The following is a 17,457-nucleotide window of genomic DNA, read 5'->3' as shown; positions in this document are numbered from 1 at the left end:
CCATTGTCCAAGCTGCACTTCATTTTGTTTTCAATGATTACATTGTAAAACTGAAAATTTAAACGCAATCTTCAGCAGCTTAGTGTTTGTTTTTGTTGCAGGATGATGACATCACAACAGCAGCAGCTCACCAAGACAAAGGCTGTGTTCCATTTCGAAATGTTTGAATGTAAGATTTATCAATTAGCAGCATCATTTAAATTTTACATATAGATTTACAATTTTTGGATTTAGGATTTAATATTTACATTTTATTTAACATTTAGTAAAAATAAATAATAATAAAATGTTGGTGGAATTTTTAACTAGGATTTTCAGAAAATGAGCTAAAACATGAAAATGTGACTTTATTTTAATTTACTCTTGGTACCCCATAAAGACAGTTAATTTAGGCTACATATAATAAAGTTTAAATTATAATAAATAAAGTTTATTAGGCATGAACATAATTTAGACCAAATGCTTAAATTTTATTTTGTAGCTAAGTAATCTGCCTCAAATAAATGTGAGACAATAAATTCTCTCCAGTTCTTTTATTCAGTTATAAAAACATACTAGATCATTTAAAAATGCGCATTGGTTTTGTTCATATGTTGTAATTTGTCTTACTGTTCCAGTAATTAGTCAGATCCGCCATATTATCAACAAAGCCTTAAAACAACCCTGAGGCACAAACAGAAGATTTCCTCTCAGTGTGACTGATCATTTACTCCAGGTAGTGACGACACTCTGATGATGATGGTGATGGTTTATAAAAAGGTTGCAGACTCCAGAGGAAGAGCAGATCTGCTTGAGTCCACTTGGAAAACCAGCAGCTTCGGACTAAAACCGCGGAGCTCGACATGATGGAGGTTCCCTCTAAACTCCTGATCCCCGTCGCAGTGATCCTCCTGCTGGTCTCTCTCGGTCCCACGGAGGCCTGGTACAAACAGGTGGCCGGGCCCAGCTACTACTCGGTGGGCAGAGCGTCCGGGCTGCTGTCCGGGATCCGGAGGTCCCCGCACGTGAGGAGAGGAGAGCCGCGGTCCGAGAGCGGAGAGTCGGAGAGCGACGGAGTTCTGTCCGAGCTCCTCTCACACAACTCTGCCTTAAAAAGAATGGTCAGTGGGACTTGCAATACTAACTTAATACTTTAGACAATACTGTGTTTAAATATGTCGAATCTTAAAGTTGAGTTTTTAATTTAATGACAGCAAAAGGAGCTGTCCTTTCAGCACCAACTGGACTCTAAACCACCAATAAACTTTTAATGCTTTTACTAAAACAATACATGCAGCTTTATTTCAGTAATTTATATTTTTGCTAAATACAAAACAACTGAACCAGTTTGACAGTTCAGTTTGTGCTGCTTAACAGAATCTCACTCCCTAAAGTGGTCTCGTGGGTTTAGAGTGATAAAAGCCCACTCTGTTCAATGGTTCTTGTCTTTATTCTCTCCGTTTAGCCTCTTTGTATCAAAGACATTACACCAAACCTGCAGAGCTGTGAACTCTTCCAGGAGGTGAAGGGATCATTGAAGTGCAAAGCAGACATCATCCTCTCCCTGGACTCCTCGGACTGTGAAGCAGACTGAGCAGCGGGGCTCACTTGGTTCATTTACATTTTTTAACTAAATGTTTGTCAAACTGAAAGAAGGCAGTGGGCCTGAAAAAAGAACCTGATTGATTTTTTTTCATGGCTCATTCTGATCAATTTCTTTATGAATTGTGTCTACAACTGTAACAGTGATGTGTGTTTGTACAGGTTTGTGTTCATTAATAAAACTAAAACAAACTACAGGTCTTGTTTGAAATACTGTATAGGAAAAAGTACACATTTTCACTGAAGGCGGCTGGTGTTAGGATTTAACGGATCAATATTTCCACTTGCTTGAAAAAGACAAAGAACGGTTCTCTTAAATAAACTTTCAAGGATTCAGCTTTACCAAAGACTTTATTAAAACATTTTAAAATGTAAAAACACAGAGCTTAAACAACTGTACCAATAAATAAGTAACTGAAAATAAATTAGAATAAAAATATTAAAAAAAACAGACATGATAATCTAATCAGAATCTGGTAGAGCTACAACAGCCGGACAGATGCCAGGTTCTCCTTGATAATCTGTTGGATGAGCATGTGGAAGACCACCTTCATGCCTGCAGTGTGTGTAGCCGTGGTGAAGTGGTGGTACACGGGCCTGTCCAGAACACTGTTACACACCAGGAACATGGCAGTGATGTGGTAGGCTGCAGCGTCCACGTCATCATCTGCTCCTAACAGGAAGAAAACATGAAAATAGGGTTGAAACTCATAAGCTTTATTATTATTATTATTATTTTATTGCCTCTGGACAAAACAAGGCACTGATTCTTGTTCTAATGTTATATTGTTTCTGCTGTTTATACAAACTTTCCATTATTTAAAAATCTAAATATAAAAAAATACATTCTTACATTCAAATCAAAGATTAAAGGTTTAAACTGGTAAGAAATAAATCCAGAGTACCTTCATAGCAAGGAAAGTAAAATCTCAAGTGCCTCCCAGAACGTAGAATCTTCTCACGAAAAAGATCTGTTTTATTCATGAATAAAATCTGTAAAATATTCAAAATAGACATATTAACAAAAAGCATGTGTGTATATATAATACCACTATAATCTGTCTGCTTCTGACATTTGAGCAAACATTTGAAAATCCACATTTCATATCTTCAGTTTGTTTTACCTGATTAATAAATACAATAGTTTGTCTGTCCATAGAGTACTTGTTGGGGTTTAACTGTGTGGCTTGTAATTTCAAATATTCTTTTAGCCAGTGTTTGCATATGAGATCTGATGAGAGCCTGACCAAATAACAGGTGAAATATCAAGGCCTCTCTTTGCACATCACTTCTCTTCTTCACTCTTTACACCAGGGCTATTCAACTAAACTGCTCCGGGGGCCACAGTTACTGCAGATCAACAGCTCAGGGGCCGAACATCCAGCAATTAAAGTCATTTGGTAAATAAACTAAGTATTACAAAGAACTGTTGCCTCTGAAATAGTTTATTTCGCTGTATTTAATCATGAATACAACATACAGAACCCTATGAAAAAAGTAGTGACAATTAAACAATATCAAAAACAAAACACACATTTGACACATTATTTTAACATCTCTGACTTGCCAAATTTTTAAACCTATTTTATTTTCACTTTCATAGTTTTATCTTCAACTGCTTGTAGTTTTAATTGTCTTGAGTGTTCATTTTGATGAATTTTTACCAGCTTCTAGCCGAGATTTTGAAGTTTCTGTAGATACCAAACATGTCTATGTTTAACTAAAAGAACTTAGAGTAATTAAAGTAGAAAACCAGGGGTTTGGGCTTAAGAGATAAATGAACCAATTGGTGGGCCAAACTTTGGTCACTCGCGGGCCGGATGTGGCTCGCGAGCCTCCAGTTGAATAGCCCTGCTTTAAACTGTTGAAACAAAAAACAGTTTTACTGTATCTAAGAATCAAGCATAGAAATGATCTATATGCCTGATGTCTGACAAACAATCCTCACCACTTTGTCTCAGCTAATTAAAATTAATACTACCAATAAAATTAGACTCATTCATTCTTATTATAATAAACAAACTATAAGAGCTGTTAAACATGTCTGCTGTAAACTGAACTGCTTAATTAGATGTGTGTCAATTATGTGCAGCAGCTGTAATCACAGCTTTGTTGTGCTCAGGTTCAGTCACCACAACATATTTGACTATTTAGATTAGCTTTAAAAACAAAACACCACAAAGTGAATAAAGATGCTAAAATTCAAACAAATAACACGAGTGCAGATAAACGTACCACAGAGGTTCTCTGGAAGATCACGTTTGTGCAGAGAGAAGAAAAAAGTTCAAGACTTTCCTGCAGGCGGTTCTAATAAAGAGACAGGAGTACTGTTACATAAAGCAGAGGAACACGCTAACGTTTGTTTTTATTCATTCGTTTTTAAGAACGTACCACGTCCTGATCCTCTGACAGCCTCGTGTCGTAGCTGCTGAGGGCCACGACAAACAACACGGCATGAATACAATCGAAGCAGCTCAGCCACTTCCTCCTCTCACTGCGCTGGCCGCCAACATCGTACAACCTGCCAACAAGGACAAACTAAAGCTCCGGGACGCACTCAGACGATTTGGTGCACCGGAAGCGATTGTAAGGATTCAAGCGTTCTAGAGAGAAGTTAGGAAATTTGATCGATGAGAACAAAAAGATGTCCATCAATTGGCTTTCTAAAGTCTCGATTTCAGACACTGAAAAATATCTCTTTTAAAATATATTAGTACGACAGCATCAATGGGAACAAAGATTACAACAACAATTTTGCACCATTTTAACTATCAAAGACGTCTGTTTCAGCAAAGTGATGTGGCACCAGGTGGAGCTGAGGGTCTCTGTGACACAGGTAATGTGTTTCAATTTGGACCAAAGAGTTTACAGGTGCAAGATTGCCATCCTGGTAGGTCGTCTGCAACAAGGTGTTTATCCTCCGGGTCAGAAAACCGTTTTAACAAGCGAAGCGATGAGTAAACTGACTGCAGTGGTTTTATGTCGTGAAGAAAAGAAAAACACTTTTCCGATGAACACGTTTCGAAATCTGATTGGGTTTATTTATTTTTTTTATCTGGTGTAATTTTGTTTTTGTTTTTTCACAAAGAAAATAGTGTTTTATATATAGTAGTTTTGTTTGGATTCTGTTTAAAATGACCGACTCACCGTCATCAATGAACAGAGAGGCTGGCAAAGAGCAACCAAAAAACCCATTTCTCAAATCAGCCCAAAAGGGGGGAAAGGAAGGCAGAGTTTGAAATGACTCACTGATGTGCCGTCACCAGATCTGTGAGAATCTTCCTGGATAACCACGATGAGAGATAACATCAACCTTTAGTGTCTGATTCATCTTTTGGAAGTTGTCTCCAAGCTCATTGCTCAGACCCTGATGGAGAGGGGGTGGGGTGGAGGGGCGGGCTCAAGAGCCTCAATAAAGGTCTTTTCCAGCTTCAGTGTGTTGAACGTGAAGTTATTTATCTTTATTAATAATAGCTGGTTTTAATTTCAGAACAGCTGCTTTTTTAAACAACTTTTCAGTCATTAGATTAGACAAATAAAAGCTGTTCAACAAAACTACACTCAAGAGTTTGACTTGTAAAATAAGCTCATTTTTCTTCCATTTTTTCCCCCCTCAGAGCCCAAGTGAGAAATATTATGTCATCAATAAACATTATGTTGATATTAGGCGGCAACGGTTTTGCATTTTTTTTATTTGTCGTACCGAAAGATGGTTTCATTAACTTGAAACTGCGTCTCGATGATTCCACACGTCCTCACTCTGACTCTCAGAACATCTGCCTCAGTGGGAACGTAGTTCGGAGCGATGATTCGATTTATGTTCGCAAAGAAACTGCAGGAAGGGAAAAAAAGGTTTTAGTCAGTCTTTAATCAGATACAAAAAAAGGATGAAACATACTGTATTTGTAAGCAGCTGCCATTTGAAATGTGACGTGAACAAAGACTAAAAAAAATCAGAGCTCACTTAAAACTGTTTCATGAAACAAACTTTAGGTTAACTGACGCGTTCACTTCCTGTTGCCCTTTTAGCAGCATTTGATGGCTCAGTTCAAGCACACGTTGCCATCAGAGAAGTCATTTTGCACATTTAGATGCCTGGGGAAGTCAAGTGTGTCACGACACAGTCTAATCCAACATTTCAGGGGGGGCGGAGAAAAATCAATGCAGGGTCCTGCAAGGTGAGAAGACTGAAAGAGAGCCAGACGAGTCTGGTATAATCCCTCAGCTCCTAACTTTATCGAGTTCCTATAATGAAGCTGTCACACCTCCGTCTTCCTCCGTCTGGCCACCTGGAGTAGATTTTATCTTGACTGATCGCGTCCTTGTTGCCTCACAGATAAGGGGTTCAAGTCTACCCATTAAGTCTGCATTCATCTAAAAGAAAAAATAAATCTCTTCCTATAAAAACAACATACAGCTCAACACACGCTGGACTTATTTATGCTGCTTCTACTAAATTGAACAGGTATTCCAGCAGCTCATTTGCTTACAAATTAATATAAAAACAATAGACCTTCATAATACCTTAGCCACTGTAAAATGAATTGTTCAAATAAACCTTAAATATTTATTTTATTAAGAAAGTCACAGGACTTGAAGGCACAGTGTGAAGGATTTGTTGTTTTTAGTGACATCTAGTGGTTGAGTGGTTGAATCATCCTCCCTGGTCCTCCCCCCCAGCTTTTTATAAGGTAAAAATAAYAAAACAAGGTCTTTGTCTGCAATGATTAGACATGTTTTTTATTATTGTCATTAGTGATTATCTCAATTTCGGCTAAAAGAACTGACAAAATCCTACACACTGTGCCTTTAATGATTAAAAATTTAAAACTGAAAGAATAAGAGTTGCCCAAATGTATTCAGCTGTTGATCAGCACACATTTTAGGCTGTTTAGAGAATGGGGAGAATATGTTTTCTACATGAATGAGGAGAAAACAAGCATGTTGAAGTCTAGTTTCTGCATCTTACCTCTCTGTTTGTCAATCGTCACACAAATCACCTGACAGAAAGTTACTCTCCTCTCTGCCTTTACTGTTGCTCTGTATTGGCCACTTCCTGTGACATTTCCACCTTCGGTTATAACTACGGAGCCTTTTGCATCTCTAATCAGCTCAGACCGATGGACTCACTAGAGGGCAGAGTCGTTCAGCTCGTACTCGTAGCCTCTGGCTGCGGCGGCGCGCACGGCCTGGTCGGCCCAAAGTGCACAGAGGGCCCGCCCCACAGGAGGAAGCAGCTCCTGGTCGTCTCCCAAACACTGGCCGCAGGACAGAACGGAACGAGCGTGCTCCTGGGGTTAGAAATAAGAAAACGGTTCAGTTTATAAAAGGATGACAGTAATGAGTTTTTATGATCTGCTGCAGATTTTAGTATCTGAAAGTATCTGCATTACAGTGACTACATTAATGGTCTATTTCCACGCTAAAAAAGCTGATCTGAAGTAATTTGAGTTAGAAAGATTTGTCACTAATGTCAGGAGTTAAGCTTTTTAGTTCACAGACGTGGCTGAATTAAGACTTAGCTGTACTGGATGATTTAATAAATTACAAATATTTGTCTATTCCCTTATTTAAAAAAAACAAGTTTTTAAACGAACATACAGTAAGTGCTCTGACACTGGTGCTGGTTCTGTCACACAAAGACTGACATCTATTGGAATAACGAGGGGTTGCAGTATGTGTAAGGTTTTTATTTCACCTTGTTGTTCTGGTTTGTGAGGTTGATCTGCAGCTTGCCCATTCCGTGCAGAACAATCTTCATGGATGTCAAAAGGTTGTCCAACACTGCAGGCTTTGAAGAGCATGATATTTTAGTTACGATGTGCCGTCATTGAGAAAACAACATCTTATGCCACTTTGATATTTGAAAAGCTAAACTTTAGGCTTATTTTCACGTACCTTGAAGCTGATGAGCTCTGGTTTGGAGAAGCCACGACTGTGTATTATCTTTATCTGTTTGATTATTGTACTCTTCCCGCTCTCTGCAACTCCTGCAACACAAATTAAAAACTACTTTTTTTTTAATTACAATACTGGTTAGAAAACTTATTAAAAGAGAAACAATATTCCTTGAAAAAAATGCACATCACCTGTTGCCTTTCATGCCAGATGAACAAACTAGCTTGACTACAACAGTACTGTCAAAGGTTTCAAACAAGGAGTTTCCCTCAGGAGGATGTGATCAGGGATCAGTCCCAGCAACCACGGTCTGAGAAACTTACCAAGCATGAGGATTTTAATCACGCTCCTCTCCGCTTCAGCTTGTTCACGAAGATCATTTTCAATTTTGGAGCTCCTCAGTTTGGCTCTTTTTCTTTCTTCTGTGACATCCTGCTGACACACACCCAGACAGACCTGAGTTTAAATAAATAAATATATAAAAATAACAAAACAAGTCACAATTTTTGTTTATTCCAAATTACTTGAAACTCTAAATTATCTGCCATTTAAATTTACCCACATGTTCTAACACTGCAAGCAGTGCTCTGTTTAGAAGGGGGGAAAAGGGGAATAAAAACTAAAACTTGGATGCATTTATAAGAAAATAATACTATACGTCTTAAAATGTTTAATTGGGAATTTGTGTTAAGATACGAGGCATTAAAAAACAGAAAAATGTGTCAAATTTGTTCTAAACATCTAATGTAAACAATCATTTGGGGATCAATAATAAATTTGTCAAAGTCGGTTTTACCTGCAGCGGAAATGGAAATATTTTTAAACAACAAAACATTTCTCTGTTGTTGTTTTTCTCGCTGGTTCTTCGTTTAATTCGCATAAAAAGATCAGCTAGCTAAAACCTTCATTATTTTGTTTTGTTGCAGGTTCGTAAAAAGCGAAGAAAAAAAAACGCAGAAGCTTAATTAGAAACATGTGCGCACGGAACTCCTTCAAAATAAAAGCAAAAAACCGAAACAGGAAGTTAGTTCTTTTCAAAATAAACTTTTGTTTTGGAAGCTTTTGAAAGTAATATCAATTTTAACCATTATCTCTGTTAAAAAGAATAGTCATACCAGTTATCCTGTAACCAGAGTGGGCCTTAAGGTGCGTTAACAGAAATATTTTCAGCGGGCTCTAAAAATCAAAATAAATTCAGATATATTTATTTAAAGTCCAAATTGTCACAAAAAACTGACTTTTGCTGTATTTTTAATCTCATGAAAATAAAAAAGACCACATCTTTTGAAGGTCAAGACATAAAACAGTTTTTGAGAATATTATTTTATTAACAATAATATACTATAAACTCAATGTCTACAACTGGGAGCGATCAATAACATAAGCAATATATCATAATCTACATTAAACACATTTCAGCTGCTAACGACACACTGTCTTATGCTTTGAAACAATATGGTACCATCTGTACAGCAGTTCACATGGAGGAGGGAAGTCAAATATACATCTACAAAAAATATTTATATTATTTAATCATCCCAACTGATAAAGACAGAGGTTAAATTACTCAGGACTCAAGAGACTGTATGAAATGTACTCCATGTTCAAGGCAACAACATTTAACTTTTGTTATGTTTCTTTTTTAAATACACTCTGGAAGTTTTAAGTTAAAATATGTAAATATCTCTAAGAAGTGTTGATTAAAAAATAAAATAAAATAAAATAAAAACATTAGCACTCAAAAAGCCAGACCTTTAGGTCTTAACATTGTGCATTTATAAGTAAAAAAAATAATAATAATCATCATTTTTTGTTGTTTTCTGAGCAGTCAGTGCAGATACTGTTTGCACACATGAGGTCCCAAAATATTCAAAGTCTCAACATTTGAAGAAAGTACGGAGAGGCAGGGAAATGGTTTCCATGACCTTCCAGTGGTTTCCGCAGCCTGCAGAGTCTACAAACACACTCTAATACGTCCATATAGATACATTATATATGCACATGAATTAGACGTGGGGTTCGGCTTGTCGCTGTGCAAAAAGCAGCAACAGCCCTGTGGAAACGACAGATCAAATCACCTCCTAATATTTAAAAGTTTGACCAAGAGCTCAAGTCTGCACATCTCATGTGTTAAAAGTAGATAATAAAGTTGTTTTCTGAAGGCAAAGAATAACAACGGTTTAAAATGTCCAAAGACATAAAATAGAAATTTGAAGATATACTGACATCTTCATTTTTTTTTATTATTTAAGGTTCTGTACAAACAGCGGAACACACAGGTTTAATATCCCTGCTGTTGTTCAGCAGGATCATGTGGAGAAAGAGTTGGTTTTACTGTACAGGAGTTAGGATGAACTTAGCTGGTCTGTGTTGAGTTAAAGCCACAGCTCTAAGGCTGACGGCTTAAAGAAGAGCTTGAGCTCTTTCTTTACTCTTTTCCTCCTCTTGTCGCTTCATAGCTTGGATCACAGCCATCTCTTTGGCTTCTTTCTTCTGGTTCCTCGCCTCAAATAGCAGCCTGAAACAAAACAAGGAAAGAGGAGCCATTGAAATAAAGGGAAACATGACTGTATGGTTCTATTTCGAGAAAGGTTTCTAAAATGAAACATTGACTGAGAATCATATGCTGTGTTTGTTAAATAAAACTTTAGATTAAACAAAAAAATGGATTTCTGGTTTTCTTGTATCTCACCAAGTTTCACCACCTATATTCAATTAGTTATCAATAATGTACATTAAAGCACAACACATTCCTTTAAGAAATGCCTGGCCTTTAACTGCACCTGTTTTTGATTATTCTTTGCACAATTGCATCCGTAGTAAGGCTGTTCCCACTGTCGACAGTTCGCAGTATCCCTCTTTTCCTTGGCTCCTGAATATGAAGCAAAAAATGATCTGAACAAATAATCAGTAAAGAGCTTCCAACACATAACTGTACATGTACACACATAACTTACGGCGTAAGGATCCGATCCATCCCTATCAGGATATATATTTGTCTTCCCGTGGCAAACAAGATCCACCTGAAGACACAAAGCCACGAATAAGCAGTTGTTACTTTTGAATGTTAGTTATATATTAATGTAAGATCAGTCAATTCTCTTGCCTTGAAGTGATCCAACAAATCTTTTGTGACAGCAAAGGGTGCACCGATCACCACCTCTGATACGTACTGTAACCAAACAGATGAAATCAATCAAAACACAGCATCTGATGGGGATTACTGTGCTGACTGACAAAGAAGAAGAACACACCCTGCAAGCCAGGACACTGAGGGTCCTCTCATGGACATTCATGATGGGGTAATTCTTCCCTTTGTAACGATTTACCTCCTGAAAAACAAAAAAATAGATGTAACTAGACAAATGTATTCAGTTCAAATGTATTTGCTCAACCAGCTTATGCCTGTCACATCAGCAGTTGTTTGTAATTAAGGTAATTGTGTGACAATATGAAGTTGGAAGAGATTTTTTGTTAAAGCTGCGTTAGCTGGATTTGAACCCTGATCTCCCGCATGAAAGCCCACAGTGCTCATCATGAGACTATAGGAGATGTGGCAGAGGACAATCCCAGGGATTGGATTGTATGTATACAGAAAAAGTTTACCTTGCCAATGCAATTATTGATACTTAACTGCAATATATTACAACAATAGGACAACATAAAGACAGTATTACAGTAAAACATCAAAATACAATCATATTAATATTGTAATAACTGAACAACTGAGTTTAAATATTATGAAAATATGGTGCAGTACCATATTGTGTAGATGCAGCAGGGAGCAGTATTGGACCAATACAAGGCTCAAATGACTGTCATTATAATTTATTAAACATTAATATTTCAAAAACTATAAGTTTTACAGGCACCAAAAGGCATAGACATCATTTAGCACAGGGGCTTTACAGATATAAATTACAATGGCAGCTCTAGGACAAAGTATGCAGGAGGAGAAGCATGGCAAAGTTGAGATGACTTGGATGGGAAATGAATCACTGACAAATGCCTTCTCAGAGACGAGATAGAGGCATTAAAAAGCTTACTTGATCAAAGTGCAATCCAACTATGATGTACGGCTTCTCTGCAAGCTTATGCACCGCTTCCAGGAAGTCCACGTGTCCAATGTCTGGTAGAAGAGTCAAGGACGGGGACTTTTGTGACGTGTTTGGTTATATTAGTTGTGTGGTTAACTTCATTTTTTGGCCCCTTTTCTCCTTTAGCCGTGCAAAGACTGGACATAAAGTGTCCTCTGCGAGGTGATTACGGTTCATTTCTGAAAGGATACGGAAAAGGTCTAATGCTCCTGCTACGTATATGATGGTGTCTCCGAGCTGAGGCTCCTGGCCTGAGGCGAACTGGATGATCTTCTGAGAAGTTTGCAGGAACTGAGACACTCCTGTCCAGGGACTGTGGCCCTTTTGAACACATGGACCAAACAAACAAATAAATACAAATGAATGAAGCCACAATTATACAGATATCTGTTATTTCTAAGAAGAATGGATCTTTATACAGCATCACTGCCACCTAGTGGTGGTTAGATGCAAACGGCAAGCTGGTCCAACAATCCAAAAACCTTTGCCAAAGTAACATCATTTTCCCTCCAGCCTTAAATTTGTTGGCTTTCAGGAACTGAAGAAGCATTCACAGCTTACTGGCAAAGCCTGCTAAATGATTACTAGGTGAGTCTAAAATAAAGGTCTTTGCTCAGTAATAGCTGACATCTGGCCCAAATGGCAACTTCACCTACTTTAGTGTCAAAACGACAGAGGAAGAAGAATTATTTGTTCCAAACAGATTTTACCTTTCCAAAGTTGTCTTTGTGCTGCTGATAGTCTGAACTATCCTGGAAAATAAAAGAGGAGAAAACCGGCTTTATTCTCTTGAGTGAGCGCTCACGGAGGGAATTTGGCGAAACTCACGATGTTGCTGTGGTGTGCTTTGGTCATGAGCAGCATCCTGCCCACAAGGTCTGTGGTTGAAACTCCCTGCGTCCTCTTACACTCTCTGGAACAACAAGAATACACACCATGAGAGTGGATCCAACACAGACACACAGGGGCCCAGCCTGACTGACAGTGCGGTCCTCACCTGTAGCGTCCTGACTTCTTCACCTCATCGTACGTGTCTTTCCCATCTACAGTTAGAGTTATATCATCTGAAACGACACGCGCACTCAAAGTTATTCGTAGCTTTTAATATTCATCTAACTAAAAAAAAGCAGCAGCGTTATTTAGTACCTCCATGAACGCAGAAATCACAGTTGTACTTGTCGAGCGTCTCGAGGGTTGTGACATAAGGGGCTCCCTCTACAACTTCATCCACCCATTTAATGGCCCGGACCATCTTGTACCTTTCTTCCTGAGTGAAGACCGGTGGGCCTTTGTGCTTTGCAATCTCACCTGGAAAGCAAAAAAGGAATAAATCAAGAGGAAAAGGTGGAGGCACGGTGACCGGATTATTCCAATTACAACAACAGAGTCTAACGTGAAGACTGGGTGGAGTCGTCGGTGTTTAAGCAACAGAAATACCCTGGAACGGGACAAGACACTGGTAGCAAATGTCCATGTTTGCCATCTGACTAATATCTTCTTGAAAACAGACAGTGTTGTGAGGATGCAGACACACCTACCGTTCACTGAACTCATGTTTGAGTTGTTTTAGACAGGAGGAAAGAAATGTTCTCCTCTGATGGCCATATTATGTGTATACTTTGTTCACTCATCACTAGTCTTTCCATCTCCTCTAACCTGAGAGCACACTCATAAGTGCTTTACACAATCCCAGCAGGAGCAAATCAAAATTAAATACATTAAAGAGAACATCAGGACCTTTATAGCTCATCAAAAATGATTTGCTTCCCACAGCCTTCGCCAAAGGCCAGGACCCAGAGGATCAAAAGAATAAACTAATGGAATATTGTGAAAATGTGTAAATGTCAAGATGATAGGTTTTAACATTTTGCACCTTAGGCTGGAGTTGTAGCTTCTCTACCAATTTCCAAATGAATAGAGCTCTTTGTCTGATCCTAAAGGATCAATTTAAAGATTTTTTTAAAAAATCACTGAATCTATGAAACGTTCTCTTGTAGATCATCCAGTTTCAGAAGCAGAGAAACGTGTGCTCAGTCTCCACAGAGATCCATGCCCCGTTTACAAATCTTTACATCGCAACATCACACAGCGATGCGGTTCGAAGACTTAAAGCCTTACTGTCTGTGTGCACTCCAACAATGAGGTAATCTCCCATAGCCTTGGCCTGTCGCAGCTGGTTCGAGTGGCCGTAATGCACCATGTCGTAGCTGTGGAGGGAAAACAAAAGCACTTACAAAACTTTTTAATGAAGCTTGAAAGATTGATTTTAAAACCAGGAAGGCAAAGAACATTGTAGGAATTTGTTGGCTTTTAAATATACTTTGCAAGAAATTTCCTCTATACTGTACGTTATTCATGACAGTGTCAACTCTACTTTTAAACTTTAAAAAAAATACCTGACTTATGATCTAAAACAACAAATAAAAAAAGTTTTATTTTATTATTTATACTGTTCAGTCAGTTTAATTGTCACGGTTAATCAGGAAGATGTCTGACAAAAGGTCAGACAATAAAAACAATGAATGGTGAGATGCGCTTTACGTCAGCTACAACACTGACTGCAGATAATTAGATTAGCACAGATAAGAGGCAGAGGTTGCAATGCGGTAATCTCTCGTAAAGTGAAAACAGATGGGCATTAGTCTCCTATCAGTGACCCCAGCAACTTCAATCGCACTGATAAAGTGCGAGTTGCCCCCACTTCATTGGTTTCCAGGTTCACCTCCTTAGCTTGCATGTTAATCCTGGTATCCTTTGACTGGAGTAATTCCATGACATTTCCATCTTGCAGGTCTACTTTTTCTTCTTTTGCTCTACTTTGAATATAACCCTGGTAACTGCAAGGTAATCCATTAGTGACCCAACGTATATGCTGTGTGAGAATATAGCCTCAGCTGCACGTTTCAAGCATTTAACTGTGCTTCCAGGTCACAACTCTAAATGAAAAAGCGTGGAAATCTTCTGTTTGGGCTCCAAGTCTGTGGTTCTCTTAGGTGACGGAACAAGCAGAGAAGAATGCAATAAGAAGGAGGCGATGTGTCGGGGGGGATTATTTATGCCAGGGAGATACTGTATTCCTCCTGTATTTTTTAGCAGGGATGGATCACTGTGAGCTGATGAAATTTTTATTAGGGCAGCCTGTTAGCAGACACCCAAGTGGCACTGAGGCCTCTGAAGGGCAGCAGCCTGCAGACATCTACGCACAAAGTGCCAGAGGGTGATGGGCACTTCAAATAATACCAGGAGTTAGAAACCAATCGAAGATGATAAACTTGAAATCAATGAGCAATAATCTGGCGTGTTTACAGTCTTGCGTGTAACGCTCTGCAGTGGACTTTACACTCCTCCCCGATGATGCTCCTCCAACCGGTGATCTTTAAACCCCCCCGTCACACTTCACGGTGTCTAACAATCACAGCACATGCACAAAGGAGATGAAAAGTTGTGATCTTTCCTCGGGAATTTTCCTCTCAAGCTGCTGACAAAGCAGGAAGCCAGCAGGGAGGGAGACGATAACTCGAGCCTCAGCAGCCTGAGCAGGTGTGGGCGGGTGGGGGGCCGAGAGGGTCAGCGGGGTTAACGACACAAAGCTCTGTTGACATTGGCTTTCTTTGCACGCTCACCCCACCGGTTAATATTCCGGCATCCCGAATACTCCACGACATTCCTCGAGACCTTAGACGCGCAGCCACGCAGAAACGGCGGGGGCTCTGCAAGAGAAAGGCACCGTAATCCCGGTCTTCAAGCACAGTGATTCGAAACATCTGCGCGGTGGCAGCACGACGCCGTCTTCTCCAAACACAAAACCCTTATTTTCTCAGGTTATTCGATTTACTTCGAGGACTTTCTTTATTCAAATAACAGTTTAAAGAAACAGGAAAACAATCGAGCAAACGCCGAATCAGCATTTAAACAACCTGCGAAATAAAGTAGAAACATCAAGTGAATAAAACATAAAGGACCAAACGTTCAAACTGCAGGAACAAAGCAGTCTAGTCGGTTCAAACGTCTCGACACACATCAAGGTCCTCTCGGACTTATCTGTTCCAAGAATGTTCATATTTGATACAATCGGGCTCCAACTTCCTGTTTCTGCTGTGTAAGAGGTTAACAGGTTAATCAAACGAATACTAAGACATCCTTGTGGGATTCTGGGTGTCCGTGACTGCAAGGAGCAACGCTAAGTGTGTTTTAACAAATCTGCACGCATAACACAATGTGTCACAAATTACTGACACTAACAAAAAGAAAAAGTCAAATGTGGCCGGATTTCTTAGTTCTAAGTTTACAAAGTTATTAAAGTTTATCTTTTTTTTTTTACAACTAAATGTCATAAAATACAGGAAAAATATAAACTCTTGTCACAAATGTATCAGCAGATGATGAAAAAAGGATCACTCATTCAAAAAAAAAAAAACTTTTCAGATTAACAAAAACCCTCCTAGTTAATTATTTCAGGTGAAAACGTAAACAGATTTGTAAAAGGACAGTCAGTACCCAGGAGTAAATCTGAGTTATGGTCGTCAGCAGCCTGTATGTTATTATGTAATAACACGTTTTGTGAGATGTCCTGCAGGAAAAGTGCTGCAGCAGCAGATTTGGTTTATAACGCTCCAATCGCTCATGGTTTATGCTGCAGAAGTTTTGGCACGAGCAGGCGCTGATGGAGGAGTTAAGAGGAGCAGGCCTGTGCTGGTCACGGCTCCCAGCCTCCCAGTTTGATCCAGAGCAGCGCACACATCTCAGTAACATGACTCACCAGCCATCGCACCACACTCGGATTCTCCTCCTCCTCTTCTCCGGGCTGCACGTCGCGCCTGCGTCTTTCCCGGGCGCCGGGCTCACCTGGTGGTTGTGGTGTTGGTGATGGTGGCCGTTCTTGATCATTCTGATCAGCTGCTCTCTTCGAGTCAGGTGTTTCTGCCGCACCGTGTGGCAGGTGTGTGAGACCCCCCCACCTCACGCTCCGGCGGGTTCTTGTGCGTCAGCGGCGGCGGCGGCTGCGGCGGCGGAGGTGGTGGCGGTGGTGTGATGCGCCAACGCCTCCTTCTCCTCCTCCTCCTATGCTCCTTTCGCCGGTCGACGCAGCGACGCACGCACGGTCCGCGGTGCGTCAAGTTGGTCAAACGTAGAAGCGGCACGCGGCGGAAGCGAGCGTGCAGTCTTTAAAGGCATGCGCCGTTTCCATTTTGGTTCTCGTGAGGTTTTATTTTGAAAAACTCCGAACTGAGCTCCGTGTTTCCTGTTTCACCGCAGACGGCCTGTGGAGGCAGGGGGGGCGCACTATACGTAATCCAGGCGGGTTCCGCGGTCACGTGACCACACCGTCTCGGCGGCTCGTTTGATGTGACCGCTGGAGCTCAGGTGACAGGTTCACTCGTTTTTTACCCACTTCCTGTAAAAACAACACGAACTGTTTATTTGTTTACTTAGACTTTTAATTCACAGCAGTGTCGAAATGTTTGTATAATGTACAAATATAAATGTGTAATGCTGTGCAAAAGTTTTAAACCAACTCAAATTTCTTGGAAAAAAAGTGTAAAGGCATAGTCGATTAATAATTCACCACTTTGTTGGTGCTAACATTTTACCACCTAACTGTATCCTTTGTGATATACAGGTCCAATAAAAGAGATGAGAACAAAATGTTTTTGTGACTGACTGCTACATAGCCTAGCCTGTATTACATTTTAAATGGTTTTGGTTTATTCTTTGAGTTTATTTTATTTTATTTTTCTTAATAAACTAAAAAAAAGTCATTCCTTTGAACCAAAAAAGCAGTTGGGTTTTTATTTAAAAAACTTCGACAGAACAAATAATTACTTCTTTAGATAGTTTTGAAGGATTACAAGAAACACTGCTTCTTTGAAGCAAAAATAAA

The 17,457-nt window shown here is 39.5% G+C and overlaps 3 protein-coding genes across 5 annotated transcripts; 1 reads left to right on the top strand and 2 right to left on the bottom strand.

Moving 5' to 3' along the window:
• The first annotated feature begins 740 nt into the window (after positions 1-740).
• LOC106533860 (neuropeptide B) lies at positions 741-1,776 on the top strand. The gene is made up of 2 exons (XM_014030315.1): positions 741-1,100; positions 1,445-1,776. Exons 1-2 carry the CDS (start codon positions 843-845, stop codon positions 1,571-1,573), a joined length of 387 nt encoding a protein of 128 aa, XP_013885769.1. The 5' UTR covers positions 741-842; the 3' UTR covers positions 1,574-1,776.
• Positions 1,777-1,913: 137 nt separating this feature from the next.
• Positions 1,914-8,477, bottom strand: LOC106533859 (guanine nucleotide-binding protein G(o) subunit alpha). 3 transcript variants are annotated; one of them, XM_014030312.1, is made up of 10 exons: positions 8,276-8,477; positions 7,803-7,935; positions 7,480-7,571; positions 7,280-7,372; positions 6,712-6,872; positions 5,285-5,413; positions 3,973-4,102; positions 3,817-3,888; positions 2,487-2,574; positions 1,914-2,254 (listed from the first exon to the last, which is right to left on the bottom strand). In XM_014030312.1, exons 1-10 carry the CDS (start codon positions 8,357-8,359, stop codon positions 2,064-2,066), a joined length of 1,173 nt encoding a protein of 390 aa, XP_013885766.1. In that variant the 5' UTR covers positions 8,360-8,477; the 3' UTR covers positions 1,914-2,063. The 3 variants fall into 3 exon arrangements, with proteins under 3 accessions (XP_013885766.1, XP_013885767.1, XP_013885768.1); XM_014030313.1 differs by having other exon boundaries at positions 7,803-7,914; XM_014030314.1 differs by having other exon boundaries at positions 7,803-7,911.
• Positions 8,478-8,786: 309 nt separating this feature from the next.
• LOC106533857 (ethanolamine-phosphate cytidylyltransferase) lies at positions 8,787-16,660 on the bottom strand. Its single transcript, XM_014030311.1, has 13 exons — positions 16,336-16,660; positions 13,695-13,783; positions 12,723-12,884; positions 12,574-12,640; positions 12,405-12,489; positions 12,287-12,328; positions 11,768-11,897; positions 11,526-11,608; positions 10,734-10,811; positions 10,586-10,651; positions 10,437-10,502; positions 10,263-10,351; positions 8,787-9,997 (listed from the first exon to the last, which is right to left on the bottom strand). The coding sequence occupies exons 1-13, from the start codon at positions 16,461-16,463 to the stop codon at positions 9,883-9,885; spliced, it is 1,200 nt and encodes a 399-aa protein (XP_013885765.1). The 5' UTR covers positions 16,464-16,660; the 3' UTR covers positions 8,787-9,882.
• Between the last annotated feature and the right edge of the window lie 797 nt (positions 16,661-17,457).

The sequence above is a fragment of the Austrofundulus limnaeus genome, unplaced genomic scaffold (genome assembly GCF_001266775.1).
Source record: "Austrofundulus limnaeus strain Quisiro unplaced genomic scaffold, Austrofundulus_limnaeus-1.0 Scaffold1038, whole genome shotgun sequence".
NCBI classification, from domain to species: Eukaryota; Metazoa; Chordata; class Actinopteri; order Cyprinodontiformes; family Rivulidae; genus Austrofundulus; species Austrofundulus limnaeus.
Note: the sequence above shows the minus strand (reverse complement) of the source record. Positions and strands in the feature narration are given on the sequence as shown.